The sequence below is a fragment of the Calonectris borealis genome, chromosome 2, assembly GCF_964195595.1.
Source record: "Calonectris borealis chromosome 2, bCalBor7.hap1.2, whole genome shotgun sequence".
NCBI lineage: Eukaryota > Metazoa > Chordata > Aves > Procellariiformes > Procellariidae > Calonectris > Calonectris borealis.
The window spans coordinates 151333455-151347526 of NC_134313.1; the positions used below are offsets into that span (position 1 = coordinate 151333455).

The 14072-nt window shown below is 35.7% G+C and overlaps 1 protein-coding gene across 1 annotated transcript in view; it reads left to right on the plus strand.

The window, feature by feature from the left end:
* The first annotated feature begins 5237 nt into the window (after positions 1-5237).
* ARMC3 (armadillo repeat containing 3) overlaps positions 5238-14072 on the plus strand; it is a 51431-nt gene continuing 42596 nt past the window's right edge. Inside the window, exons 1-2 of the mRNA XM_075140799.1 lie at positions 5238-5410; positions 13742-13859. Coding sequence (XP_074996900.1) covers positions 5363-5410; positions 13742-13859 — 166 coding nt within the window. The 5' untranslated portion in view covers positions 5238-5362. The remainder of the gene's footprint in view (positions 5411-13741; positions 13860-14072) is intronic.

Sequence of the window (14072 nt, forward strand, 5' to 3'; positions counted from 1 at the left end):
GCTCACCTAAAATCCCCACCTTTTCTCTTTCATAGCTATTTCCTCAACCTGGCGTCTAACTACAAGCTCATTTTGGTTTTAAGGGTATGTCTGCAGAGTACTCCACTTTGCACCTCTCAGTATTGTTTTGGGAGTGATTCTTCTGCTTTGTGCATGTGTAATTCATAAACGCATAGATTATTTGAAAAAATGGAATCTTTAAATGAACTCTCAGAATGATCAGAGTATATTTAGTCTTTTTTTAAATTTTTTTTTTGCAGTGGGATTAACTTTAGCTGAGTCAAAATAGAAAATATTGTCTTGTATCTAGGAGCAGATTCTAGTTAAATTTGGTTAGTTAACATCTGTTGCACAGTAGCTAATTCTTGACTTTGTTATGATCATTTTTTGCCTAATATACAGATGGGCACAGATAAAACAGTGGGCAGATTCAAAGGTCTACACTTATTTGGTCTCCCATATAACATATTAATTTCATACAGCATATATCTTCAGGAACTGAATATTAAATTGGACTTGGTATCTCTTTCTAACTCTCTTCTTCTATGAAGCCAAGTTTTTTATCATGTGTTAATGCTTGCACTGGCATTACAACACTGGGCAAGGGGAGTCTGTTGATCCGTGTTTAAGGAGTAGGACAGAAGAAAGCCGGAAGAAGAATTTGGGAGAAAGAAAGAAGGGAGTTTCAAGATTACTCCACATTGTTCTCTTAATTATGAAAAGCTACCTCAGGATGGTGAGGAAGATATTTAAGCTGGCATACAAAGGACATACTAGTTTATGGACTCAAGAAAGGAGTGAGATTATCTGCTAATGCTATGATTATCATTTTAGTGTCTTCCTTTTGATTGCATTGGAAGGCAGCAGAACTAGTGTGTCCCTACAGAAATCAATTGAACTAATCAATGAAGATGACCAATTTATAGGCAATTTTCACTGTTGTCACAGAAAAAAGATTTTCATTTCTGTGAGACAAGTAGAAACAGCAAGACTTCACTTAAACTAGCTAGACTAAATTGAGATTACATAATTATCATTGGAAGGCAAAAAAAATCTCACTTGTGCGTCATTTTTGGGAAGAACCTGAAAATCATGGTCAGGTTGTAGTAACACAGCTTCAGACTGTCTTAAAGCATGGGACAGTTAATTCACGAAGTGGATCATATAATAAATGACTGTTTAGAAGCTATTCTTAAATCCTTCTCTTTGCACTGCTTTTCCATAGGAGTAACTGCTCTCAGAAGAGACCTTTGATTCCTTGACTAAGAGGTAAGTTCCACAGCTGGCTGTGTCTTTGACTTAACTCCTGTTCTTTCTCTCATGTCTCGCTAACATTCAGTATGTGGAGGGTCTTAGGTTGTTGTGTCAGTTATTTAAGGTTTTAGAAAACAGAAGATGCAAATGGAACAGGTAATGTTTTCTAAATGCATTGTCTGACTTAAAACCATGAAATATTATGGTCTTTAAGTGTATGCAGCAGGACTCTGATAGTATAGATATACACTCCATACTGTAAAGGAAGTGTTTCTAAGATTTTGGTATTTTGAACAGAAAAACCACCGTAAGACTTTCCTCATATTTCAAAGTATGATTTATAGACTCTTTTTTTTTTTTTAAAGCTCACTTGCTATCCATCATCTCGTATTTTTTTAAAAAAAAAAAGTATAGTGACTAGAAGTAAGTGGATATCTCAGATTTGCAATCTAAGAAACTATTCACACTGAGCAGAGAGGTTCCTAGAACAAGCCAATAAAATGAAGTAAGTACAGGGATCATGGCCATCATTACCTTATGATCTAGTACTAGGAATCTGCTCCTCTGGGCAGGCATCTGCAACAAATCTTTCAAAAACTAAATAAATTTTCTTCATTTTATTTGACGTGACAGAGATGCCAGTTCATGATATAATAGCCAAGAGGTTAGAGGGTTCCACTTTTCGACTAAAAAGTCCACATCTGTGACCTTCCTCAAAATCATTTTCCACTTATGGGCGAAATGTTCTAGTCACAGAGATGTTACTGGAGATGGGTCTATTCCTTCAGCCACTTTTAAAAAGACAAGGTGGCTGTGTTTTGTCATATGCCTAGTTCTGTTAATGTTCAGTCTACTGTGATAGTATCTGCCAGACCCAGCCTGGCATGTGGATTCATGTGGAGAAACAGGGTAATAATTTTATTTCACTAACTTTAGATGTCAGTGTAAATGTCAATACATGAGCTAGCAACTCTAGATTCTGGTTTTGGTCAGAGGAAAAAGTAGTTATTTTTAAGGTGCAATTCAATTTTAGATACCTACTTTAGGATGAATCTGCCTTAAGAGCTATTGAATATGTTGACTAGATCTCCATCGATTATCAAGCAGAGAGACTAACTTAATTACTGATGCCTAATTTAGTTTAGTGGCTACTACTCATAGTTTCTGGGTACTGGTTCCACTTAAAATACTCACACTGGGGTACTTTTAGTCCTATGGGAAAGCTGGAGGCCCTAATGAAGTTCAGAGTGAAAGAGGGAAGTGCCTGCTGAGCTTAGGCACCAAGGATAGCCAGAGCTGAGGGAGAGAGTTGGGGATTGTAGTTTTGGAGTGAGGATTTAGTTAGACGTGACTGTCCTGCTGGCTGAGAGACAACACCTGGTTAGACCCCTGCATTGAAACTGCGTAGGAGCAAAGTAGAGCAGGCTAATTTGTCTACCACTGAAGGCAATAAATTCCAGGTGAAGGACAAGAGGTAGCATAGAATGATAACTTCATAGATTGTTTGATTATGCATTGGCTACATCCATTATGTCAAAGTCCTTTATCACCTCTAGCTCTACATGATTTAAAACAATCAACCTTTTAATCTCAAAAAAACGTGTGTGGAAGAAGTATGCTCCTGTGATTCTATAAACATACTGAACGTGAAGTAGAGAATATTACTCAAATGAGAATGTTCTTTATTTGGTCTTTTAGATTTAATTAATTACACTTAATTACTAGTGAGTAGAGTTTTAGTTTTTAAAGTAAGTTTTTCAGGTAACATAAACCCAGCATTTAATCACATTTAAAAATCTAAATCCTACTACAAATTTGTTCTGAATTCTAAATATTTAGAATAGTGAACTGAGGATCAAAGATATGCGTACTGTAAACCTACTGAGAAAAAGACAACATGCAGTTATCATGAAAAAGGGATTTGAATAAGAAGTTCTTTTATGGGTCAGTAGTCTTTCAATACCTGTACACATTGATTGTCTGCAATAATTAAAATTCAATGCAGAAGACACATTTTTAATTATCAGTAAGGCAAAGAATTCCATGTGCATCATTGCCTCAAGTCAGAGAATGACCGCTGAATACAGAGCGCTTTATGGGAACAAAGCTAACACCAACATTTGATGGCAGAATGCATTGAAATCCAGAATAATAACTGCAGCAAAGAAACAGACTGAGGGGCATAATCCACAATAAAGTAATTGTCCTGTTCTCTGTGCTTGTTGCTACAGATCATACTGCTTTTTTAATATTACCAAGGAACCAAATAGAAAAATGTATAAGGTTCTTGAAAATATTCTCAGAAGTTGGATGTATTTATACAGCGTGAAGAAATATTTACAATTAAAGGCTTAGTTATTCATGGTCTTGGAATATGTATAATTATTTGAATCTATGAACTTTAATTGTACATTATAAATAATTTTACATGAATTAACTTTTAAAATTGTTTGGTTTAAACCTAATTAAAGTCATTCAGAATTAAAATTGCTTTTTATGACTTTAGCTTAATTTATATCTGAAATTAATTGAGCTGAACTGAATAATTCTAAATAAGTGTCCATACCTCCATATCAGGATTTGACACAATTTAAATAACCCAGACTTCCTGAATGTCCTTGTAAATCTGATTCTTGTATGTGTGCATGATGCTTACTTTCTACAGTGACTGTAGAAAGGTAGTATGTCCATAATTTTTCTTGAATATACTGTCAGTAATTTGTCCTATGCTTTCTCTTATATAAGTTAATGTCCGTAGCCAAAGCTGCACTTTCTGAAACACTGAATTCTAGTGTGTGTATGTGTTCATATGTGTGTATGTATATATGCACAAGGGTAAAGCAGAATGGAGCTGAAGAATCTTTGATTGTATGGGTCTTCCTCTCAAAACTGTAATTAGTGACCTCCCTATGAAGTTTTAAATTTCAGATCCATTTTTAGGATGTGCTTATCAACTGGTTTCACTACTGCTGTGTTACAATTTATTTGAGAGGCCAGTAGAGGAACAATACCTGAAAAAATTCAGAGGATTCAAGAAGAGCTCCAAATTTTTATTGAACACAACAAACAATAGCCCTGACTTCTGTAACCAGCGAGGCTACAGCTCATATTGCACTAGAAAATAATCTCTTCTACTGCAGGGAGGCTGTCAGGACAGTCCTGGCTGAGGGTGAACATGTGGTTTCCCTTTGAGAACTAACCGAGGAGTTACTAAGGGGTACTAACAGTGCACATTTCACTTTTACACAGTGTTAAAACAAACCTAAGTTTGGAATAACTTGGGTTATGTTCTATGCATATCTAGTGCTAGTGGGTCATGTTGCTCTTTACTTTTGCCTGTAGCTTAACTAGAAGGCTCTGCTGAAGTTTTGCAAGCCACATGAAATTAGGTCCACATGAGGTATTACATCCATATGATTCAGAAGCTACTATTAGACGCAGCTGAGAAGGTCTTCCTGGTTCATGTGCACATGTGCTAATACAAAAAAAGCAGAACACAGAAGCTGGACTTGGTGTAAATAGACGTAATTTTTTTAAATCAGTGAAATTTGTACTGTGCAGAACTGTTTCTTAATACCTACAGATCTGATTTTTGTCTTCTGTGAAATATGAACAGAGAATTCAAATTGAATTTGAACCACATTTTCAAGGTAGAACTTATTTGTACATTCTGCAGTTGTATAGAATGTTTGCCAACGTAAAATGTACAGACAAACGTGGGGAAATATCCTAACAGGACCTTCAAGTTCATATATGATTTATAGATGCAGATAAAACTAACTTGCAGAAAAGCATGTCCTATGTATTTGTACCACATTACAACTTGAGCCTGTGATGTCTCAGGTCTTTCTTTTTATGTATTTTGTTGACAGCTGTATTTTACCAAATATGTTCAAGAGTTAGAAAGTTTATTTTGTTTATAAGGGACAACTTTCTGCACAGAAATTACTACGTCAAAGAAATCTTCAAACTGATTAGGTGGGTCAAATGAATGAGAAAGTCTGTGTTACAAGCTTTCCTAAATCACTGGTAAACTGATTCCTAAAACACAGAAGGCAGTTTGTTTGTCTGCTTTTATTTTTGTTTTGTTTTTGTTTTTGTTTTTAGAATGGGTAAAAAAGTAAAGAAGGAAGTAGAGCCTCCACCCAAGGATGTGGTAAGTTTATAAACTGCGATGTGCTATAAAATAAACATTACACAATTATAGGCCCAGCTCTACCATCCGTACATAGTTCCTTACTCTCCTAGCTTACCCACATTATTCTAAAAATGTCTTTTAAAGATGATTCTATTTCTGCTTTTCTTGGACAGCATACAAACCAGAGTGACTGGGCATGTGTAGTTCTTTGTGGAGATTGTTGTCTTTGGCAGGCTTTGCAAACAGTAATGTATGAAACAATCCAGGCTTCTTTTTATTTGAAGAACAGTATTAGCTTTCCATTTGTAAAAAATCAAAGGAGAAAGGAGAAGAGCAACCTGAAATCTGCCTGTCTTTTCAACTGTGGAGACATTCCCTTTCTTTAAGGATGAAAGTGTTAAGAGCCTAGATGGATCTGCAGATTTTTTTACTGAATACAAAATTTTAAGATAGTTTGAATGACAGTACTATGTATTCTATATCTTTTGCAAAGATATACAGTCTTTAGCAGCAGTTCAGGTTTTCCTGGTATCATTGGAAGTGCCACATTGAGAAGTACAAGAGCTGAAGCCAAATATGAAATAATGGTGGTAATGTGACTTTTTTTCAAAAGGTGGAGATTGAGGGTCTGACACTAGCACACTTTTCAAGAGTTTCTATAAATTCACAAGGTATAAAGAAACCCCCAAAAAGACAGAGGTTCAAAATACGGGTATTTTTAAAGTTTAATTGGTTTATTCAGAAAGCAGTAGAGGAAATAAGACAGAAACATTGAAAAGAGCATAATGTAAATTCTGTGCCACATAATAATTAAGTTAATGGAAATCAGGACCTCAATGAGTCCCAGAGAGGAGCGTGAAACTAAATGCAAAGTTCAGTACACTGTTTTAAAAAAAAATGGGTTTGTCTGTAGAGAGTGATGGTACTGCAAGAGCTTTTTCAAAGGTCATAGGAAATTTGGTCAGCAAAAACTACGTCACAAGTTCAATATTAAATAAGCATAAATAATTTTGACTGTTACAGTAATATCCAATAGCCATGATGTCACTGAGGCATAGCAATTGATATCAGGTTTTGCCCAACTGTTCTGTGGAAAGATGAATATTACAAATGTAATTCATAAGCTCCAATCAATAATAAATCCTTATGAAAGGAGACTTGACATAAAACTTCAACATGAGAGGATAAATTGATCTAAAGCCATTTCTGTACGGAATAACCTAGAAAATCAGGAGGACACACAAAGAAGGGTGTTTGTGGATAGGACTAACTAAAACAGGCCTGAAGAATTAAAACCAAGTATCTTTGCAGTCTAAGAAAAAAACCTGAAAGGCATGACAGTAGATTTAAGGCATACAGATGAGCTAATCCCCTCCAAAGTAATAAAAGTTGACTTTTTCAGTAAATACCTAGAAAGTCAGTAGAAGCAGCACCACAATTTCCAGATCCAAAAGACACCATTAGAGTTTCTGGAGAAAAGTATGGTACAGCCTACTAACTACTACAATAAACTGTGAATAATGTTAGAAAAGATATTCAACTATTGAAAAAATTAAACTTAGTAAAAGGTCAATAAAACTATTAAAAAGGAAGGAATTGAAAAGAGTGAAGTCCAGATGGCATCTGCAGTTTTTGGCTTAGTTTTTACCCGTATTGTACTTCAGACTAGCATATCTCTTCTAGCAGTCCTATGAGAAAAAAACCTGAATGTTGCATAGCAAAACAGTGTTAAATATGAAAATAGATCATTGATTAGTTGTAACTATCAATCAAGAAAATCTAGCTATGAGAATATTGTTAATAGTGATCATGTAAAATCAAATCTCAAAACTTTATATTTCACCTGGATATTTCAGATGGCAGGAAATGAGACACAGACAAAATAAAAGATGTATTAGCTGTTATCTTCTGATTGATAATCTGCTTATGAAAATGTCAAGTCCAAGAAAAGAAGCCTTGAGATAATGTGGACGTGCTTATAAAAGAGGGTCTTTGTGCATGTGGAATGCTCTGAGAATATATGGTACTGCAGATGACCACTAATTTTTATAGATTTCTAGGAACAGGTGGAAAACACATCTCTTAGCCTAGCCACTGCTTATAGGTTTCAGAAAGTATTCCTGAGCACTCTGTTTTCCCTGCCTTTCATAATTTGTCTTTTACTATTATCTGTTCTGAGAATTGGGCTTCTCCAGGAAAAATAGTGCTTTGAGCCTCTATGTCTATATGGATGACCTTAGACAGCAATTCAGGCAGATAAAATATGCTGGCTTTGACATAGATTGATAGGAACTTTTCATATGATATCTTCATTAAGTTTGGTCTAGACAATATTACTATTTGATCATCAGCGAGGGCATAGATGTTGAAAGGGAAGCCTAAGATTACCACTAGAGAAAATACTGAGACATTACCACTGAAAGAGAGCTATAGATACCTGAGTATTTTTGAAAATGGCTTCATTCACAACACTGATGTTAAAAAGGTGGAAAGGTGGAATATATGAAGTGGCAATGTCAACTCCTGAAATTCAGTCTCCACAGAAACACCTTCTTTTGAGCAATTAATGCCTAAATATTAATTTGACTTGACTGTAGTAAGGCTTTCAACACCGTCTCTCATAACATCCTCAGGGACAAACTGATGAAGCACAGACAAGATAAATAGATGGTGTAAATTAATTGAAAACTAACTGAACTGCCAGACTCAAAGGGTTATGATCAGCAGCATGAGGTCCAGCTGGAGGTCAGGCACTAGTGTTGTGCCCAGGGGTTGATCCCGGGGCCAGTACTGTTTAACCTCTTCATTACTGACCTGGATGACGGGACAGAGTGCACCCTCAAGAACTTTGCAGAAGATACAAAATTGAGAGGAGTGTTTGATAGACCAGGTGGTTGTGCAGCCATTCAGGGGCACCTCAACAAACTAGAGAAATGGGAAAATGGGAATTTCATTAAGTTCAATAAAGGGAAATACCAAGTCCTGCACCTGGGGGAGGAATAACTGATACAGACTGGGTGATAACCAGTGGGAAAGCAGCTTTACAGGAAAGGACCTGGTGATGCTGGTGGACATGCATCAGCAATGTGCTGTTGAGGCAAAGAAAGCTAACAAAATCCTGGGGTGCATTAGACAGAGTGTGGCCAGCAACTTGAGGGAGGGGACTATTGTCTTCCACTCAACATTGGTGAGTGAGACCACACCTGGAGTGCAGTGTCCAGTTCTGGGTTCCCCAGTACAAGAGAGACATGGACTTCCTAGAACAAGTCTGCCAAAGGCTTGGAGCATTTGTCATATGAGGAGAGACTGAGAGTTGGGACTGTTCAGTCTTGAGAGAAGGTTTGGAGGGGTCTTGTCAATGTGTATATAAATACCTGATAGGATGGAGTAAAGAAGTCAGGCCAGGCTTTTCTTAGACATGACCACTGAAAGAATGAGGGGCAATGGGCACAAACTGATCCATTTAAACGTAAGAAAAAAAAAAATCCTCTTTTACTGTAAGAATGATGGAACATGGCATAGGCTGCCCAGAGAGGTTATGGGGTCTCTACCCTTGGAGATATTCAAAATCTGACTGTGCACCAGCCCTGAGCTCTAGCTGACCCTGCTCTGATCAGGGCAGTTGGACCAGATAATCTCCATAGGTGCCTTCCAACATCAACTGTTTGTGATTCAGTGGAATATCTTGGGTTTATATTGTTAGTGTAGGAGATCAGACAATGACAGAATTGAAACAATTAACATGACCAGGTATATATTAACTCTATTTTTCTAGACAGAAAAGGGTAAGGAAAAGGGGTTAAGAATATCAGAGATATCGGTAATGCTTCTAAAGAGTCTATGAAAGGTGCAAGGATAAAGCAGACCTGTAGTTGGTTAATTCAAATTTAAAGGGTTTTTTTTTTTAAATGACAGTATGATTAAACAATAGAATAATAGCAGATAAATACATCCTTCAAAAGGTGGGATTTACATCCAAATGTAAAAAAACCCTTGCACTCACAAATGAAAAGTAAAAGCACAACGTCACAATGCACCAAAATATTTTGGGAGAGAACTAATAAGAATACAAAAACTAGCAATAAAGCTTTTCCAAATTGACTAGAAGCAAGAAGCTTCTTAGAGGGATACTATTAGGTGATTAAAGTCATAAAAGAAAAGCAAAATTACTTTTTTTGTGACAGAAGACAAAACTATGTAGCAAATCACTAAAACAAATGTGAAGGAATTGCCCAAATATGAATAAATAGTATTTGCCCAGGTCTTGTTCTAAGTGAAAAATAGCTAAAATTTGAAACTGTGATGCTCTTACTTATGGTATTTAATATGTACCCTTTGTACTAGAGAAATGGAGGGTAGAAAATTTCATTTTCAAAAAGAAATACATCACTAATTACAGGCCAGAAAGTTTGTCTTCCATGCCATGTTAATTGGTAGAAATAGTTACAAACAAAAAAAAAAAAAAAGAAGAAGAGAAAAAAGATGCATGGATAAATGTGATAGTAATGGAGGAGAATCAATATTGCTTGTGTAGAGGAAAGTTCGATCTCTGAAATCTATTTGAATTCTTTAGAGGAGTCAATGAGCAAGTGGATAACAGTGATCTGGTTGATACAGTTATTTAGCTTTTCCAAAAGTTTTTAGACCACGCCCTTCACTCACATAGACACTAACAGATAAAAAATAATTCCTCTCCTGGCAATAATGTCTGGTTATAAAATAGAAAGCAAAGGTGAGAAAACAAATTACTGTTCAGGTTTCATAATGGAGAGAGGTTGCCAGTGGAATGTCATGGGTTTTTATTCTGTAACCTGTGTCGTCCGGTCTATCAGAATTAAGTGGATACTTTAATGAAAATGGCAGCCAGTTATTAAGCAGGCAAAAGTGAATAAATACAACATTTCAAATTCCAGAAATAAAAGGCAAAACACCATGTCACTAGCAAATGCATTATACATGCACATGTTGAATGCCATTAACAGTTCTGATATTTCCATCTCAAAAAAGGTACAGTTAAACTTTAGAAAAGTACTAAGAAAGACAACAAGAATAGACAGAGTGGCTTCTGTATAAGGAAAGATCAAAAAGAATAGGTTTCTTCATCCCTAAAAAGAAATGACCATGAAGAGGAATATCATAGAAACTTACAAAACGGTAAATATACAGAGAAGGCAAATGGGTGTAATTTATTTTGCTGTTTCTTGTGGTGAATGAACTGTGGAGGACAAATAAAATTATCAGGTGGTAGTTTTAAAACAAAAAAAAAGCACTTCTATTTATATGACTGTTAAACTGTGATACTTGTGCCTCAGAATATTAAGGGTGGCTAAAATACAGATGGCTTCCAAAATTATTTACCAAGTTAACTGGTGGAAAATTTTTCTTGGACTTTTTGAACACAGAGATAAAATTGCTAGTTCACCAGTTCTCTAGGTTGCAGAGTGCTGGAGTCTGGGAGGGAATATAAGCAAAGTTTAATAGTCTGCTTGCCCACACCTGTTACTGGCCTTTGTCAGAGACAGGATGCTGGGCTAGATGCGTCTTTGGTCTGACTGGAAACATATTTTGTATTGCCTTCAATTTCAACTAAGTTAAGTTGATGGAAGCCAAAAAAAACCCCAAATGCTTTGCAGTTTCTAATGGCTTTGAAGTCAAATGTACACAAAAATCATGATCAAAGACATATAGGAGTTTTTGAATTATAGCTTTATTTTTCATTTAACTTGCTTTTTTCTTAATACAAACTGGATGTTGGAAATGTTGTTGCTTATAAACTAGTTAAATTTCTGTGTTTAATTCAAGGTTGTTTGTAACTTCAGGCATATTATTCTAGCATGTAATCTGTCCTGTATGTGCCATTAAGGGAAGAGTCTGCAGTGATGTATGAAGATTTAGGAGCAAGCCTTCATTTTAAAGAAAAAAAGAAAAAAAGGAGGGGGGACTCTGGCTATGCTGGCATTATGATAAGCAAAAGTCACATCCAGTTCTATGATAGTTTTGATAAACAGTGTTACTTCCCGGCAAATCACTGACCTGCTCAGGCCTCTGACTTCTTAAACATACATTGATTTCAGTGACTCTTCTTGCTGTGTTTTCAGCACAAAACTGCTTCTAATAGGAAAGTGTTTATTGAATATTTCAGGCAGTAGTAGTGAATCTAATGTCTATACAAATGGGTAGAGATTGGACCAATTTCACTCTGCTCATGTGCCAACCTGTCATTAAATTCTAGGAATTATCATTTAATTGAGGTTTATACGATTACTTGTGAACACGAGAGGCAACAAAAATGGAGCAACATAATAGCATCTTTGGTATTAGATCAGTGTAAATAAATAACTGAGATTTAAAACTCTCATTTCATATTTCATTTCTTATTAAACTTCAGCTGAGATCAATCTTTGTGTTTATTTTTCTGTGGAGGACTAGCAGCCTAAAAATTACAGTTTTATCCCATCACCAAGTAGACTCAGGAGACATGTCTGTGCTTAAATCATAGCACTTACCTGGAGGATCATGTTCTGTCCATGCAAGGACACAAATGTGTAGAAGTAGAGAAGTATGAAGGTGGCTAAAGGGACTTTCAGTCATCTCTTAATTCTTCTGTATGCCTGTCATATAGGTAGAATGAACGAACTGTGTCGAATAGGTAGAATGAATATTGCTGTGATAAGCTGAACTTTTTGCCTCCATACAATCTAAAAAGAAAATTCCCATAAAGAATTCCATCATTTTAGGCCTATCATTAAGATGTAACTTAGACCACTATGCCACTATTTGGCTTAATTCTTGTTGCTGAGTCATTATTAAGCAAAATGACTTATACAGTACAGTAAGCTGATTTTAAAAAGGAGCTTTGTACCATTACTTGTCCCATGCCTCCAGCTTGTCACAGCAAGCATGAAGCTGGACAGTGTTTTCAGGTTTTCAGACCTCCTTGAAGCTGGGGAGACCAGTTAGGCAAATTAGCCAGGCAACCTCTTACCTGTTAATGAAACTTGGATCTTGATCTTGCAAACAGTTAAATTGTGTGATATGCCTCATGGAAGATGATGAAATTACTTAGCTTTAAAAACCTATCAAAAATATGAATTTAGAAGTCTGCGTAGTAGTATCATATTTTGTCTTATTTTTTAACACGTCAGAGGAAGGAGAAGAAAAAAAGCCTCCTCTTTGTTCATTTTCCTTCTAGCACACTCATAACTTTTTTGAAGATTTGCTCCAAATAATTTCCTTGCTTGGCAACTGACTTGTACATACCATGATGTACATGCTACATCAGAGGCACACTTGTACACATGTGCCTCTGATGTAGCTATTAGAGGTTTTTTAAAAGAAGTAAAAACAAATAATATACATTTAAAAATATATACAGTATAAATATACATTGTAATAATATTTTTAAATAATTTGTATTGCTATCTTAAATTATTAACCTGCTGTATTTTAAAGATAAATACATTGATATTGAGAGACTGCATGACTCCAGTATCTAGTAGTTTCTGTACGTTACACAGATACTTTATAGGCCTAAAGTGTGAGGACAGTTTTTCCATATTAAAAAATTATTTTAAGTCCAAATAAGGTTGAAACTTTTTAATGGGTGGAATTTTCAGAAATCCTTGAGTCTTGTTAAAGAACGAAAGGCTTTTTTAGAAGATTCCCTTTCTGAAGTGGTGTTAGTCCCGAAGAGTCTATTAAGAGGGTGAAAATTGCCAGATTTATCGGAAGATTTCTTTCTGTATGAGAGAGGTCAGAAATGGAAATGAACACTTTGTATCATTTCTACCTGGCAGAGCAGGGATTATATCATGGAAATACTTCAGCTAGTACAATATCATGGTAAGCAAGTGAACTGAGTTGATGAAGGCACAGGAAGGGTTCTTTTATTTTTTTAAAGCAACCACAAAGTGTTAACGGCACAGAGTAACCAAATCCTCTTCCTCATACAACACCTAAGTTCATAGGCTCTGTGCACACCTGCTCAAAAGAAACTATTTCTCATGTTTGGTTCCGAAGCCACAGGATGTTCTTACACGTGTAACAATTACATAGTCTGTTGCCTTCAAGACTTCCTAAATGTACAGGGAGGTGTCAAGGTTTCCCCAAAATCTTCATACAGGATGAAATCATTATTATATTTGGAAGTCAATTATTCTTTCTTATTTTTCAACAATGTCCCAAATTGTTATTAAAAATTTGAATTTCTCCCAAGTAAATAGCAACTAATATTTCTAACTCATCAAACTAGATTTTTTTTTTTTTTTTACTGAAATGTGGAAGTCTACTGCAGCACATGGGAAGGCTCAGTATAACTCAAACTATTCTTTCCTTTTTTTTTGTTTGTAGTTTGATCCTTTATTGATTGAAAGCAAAACAGCAGCAACAGTTGTGCTAATGCTTAGTTCTCCTGAAGAGGAAGTTTTGGCCAAAGCATGTGATGCTCTGTATAAATTTGCGTCAAAAGGTTAGTCTTTTTGCAATGAGCTTTCCTTTGTGTTGCTTAGATTTTGATAGAATTTCATAATTTTTTATTTTCCTAGCACCGAAATCTTCATTTCATCTCAAAGGTCTCTGTCAAGGTTTTGAGAGTTTTCTGAAATATCTGTCAAACCTGTATTTGCAGTTATAAAGAAGTCCTGTGGTTTGTGTGAAGGAAATTTTTATCATTTTGTTGTAG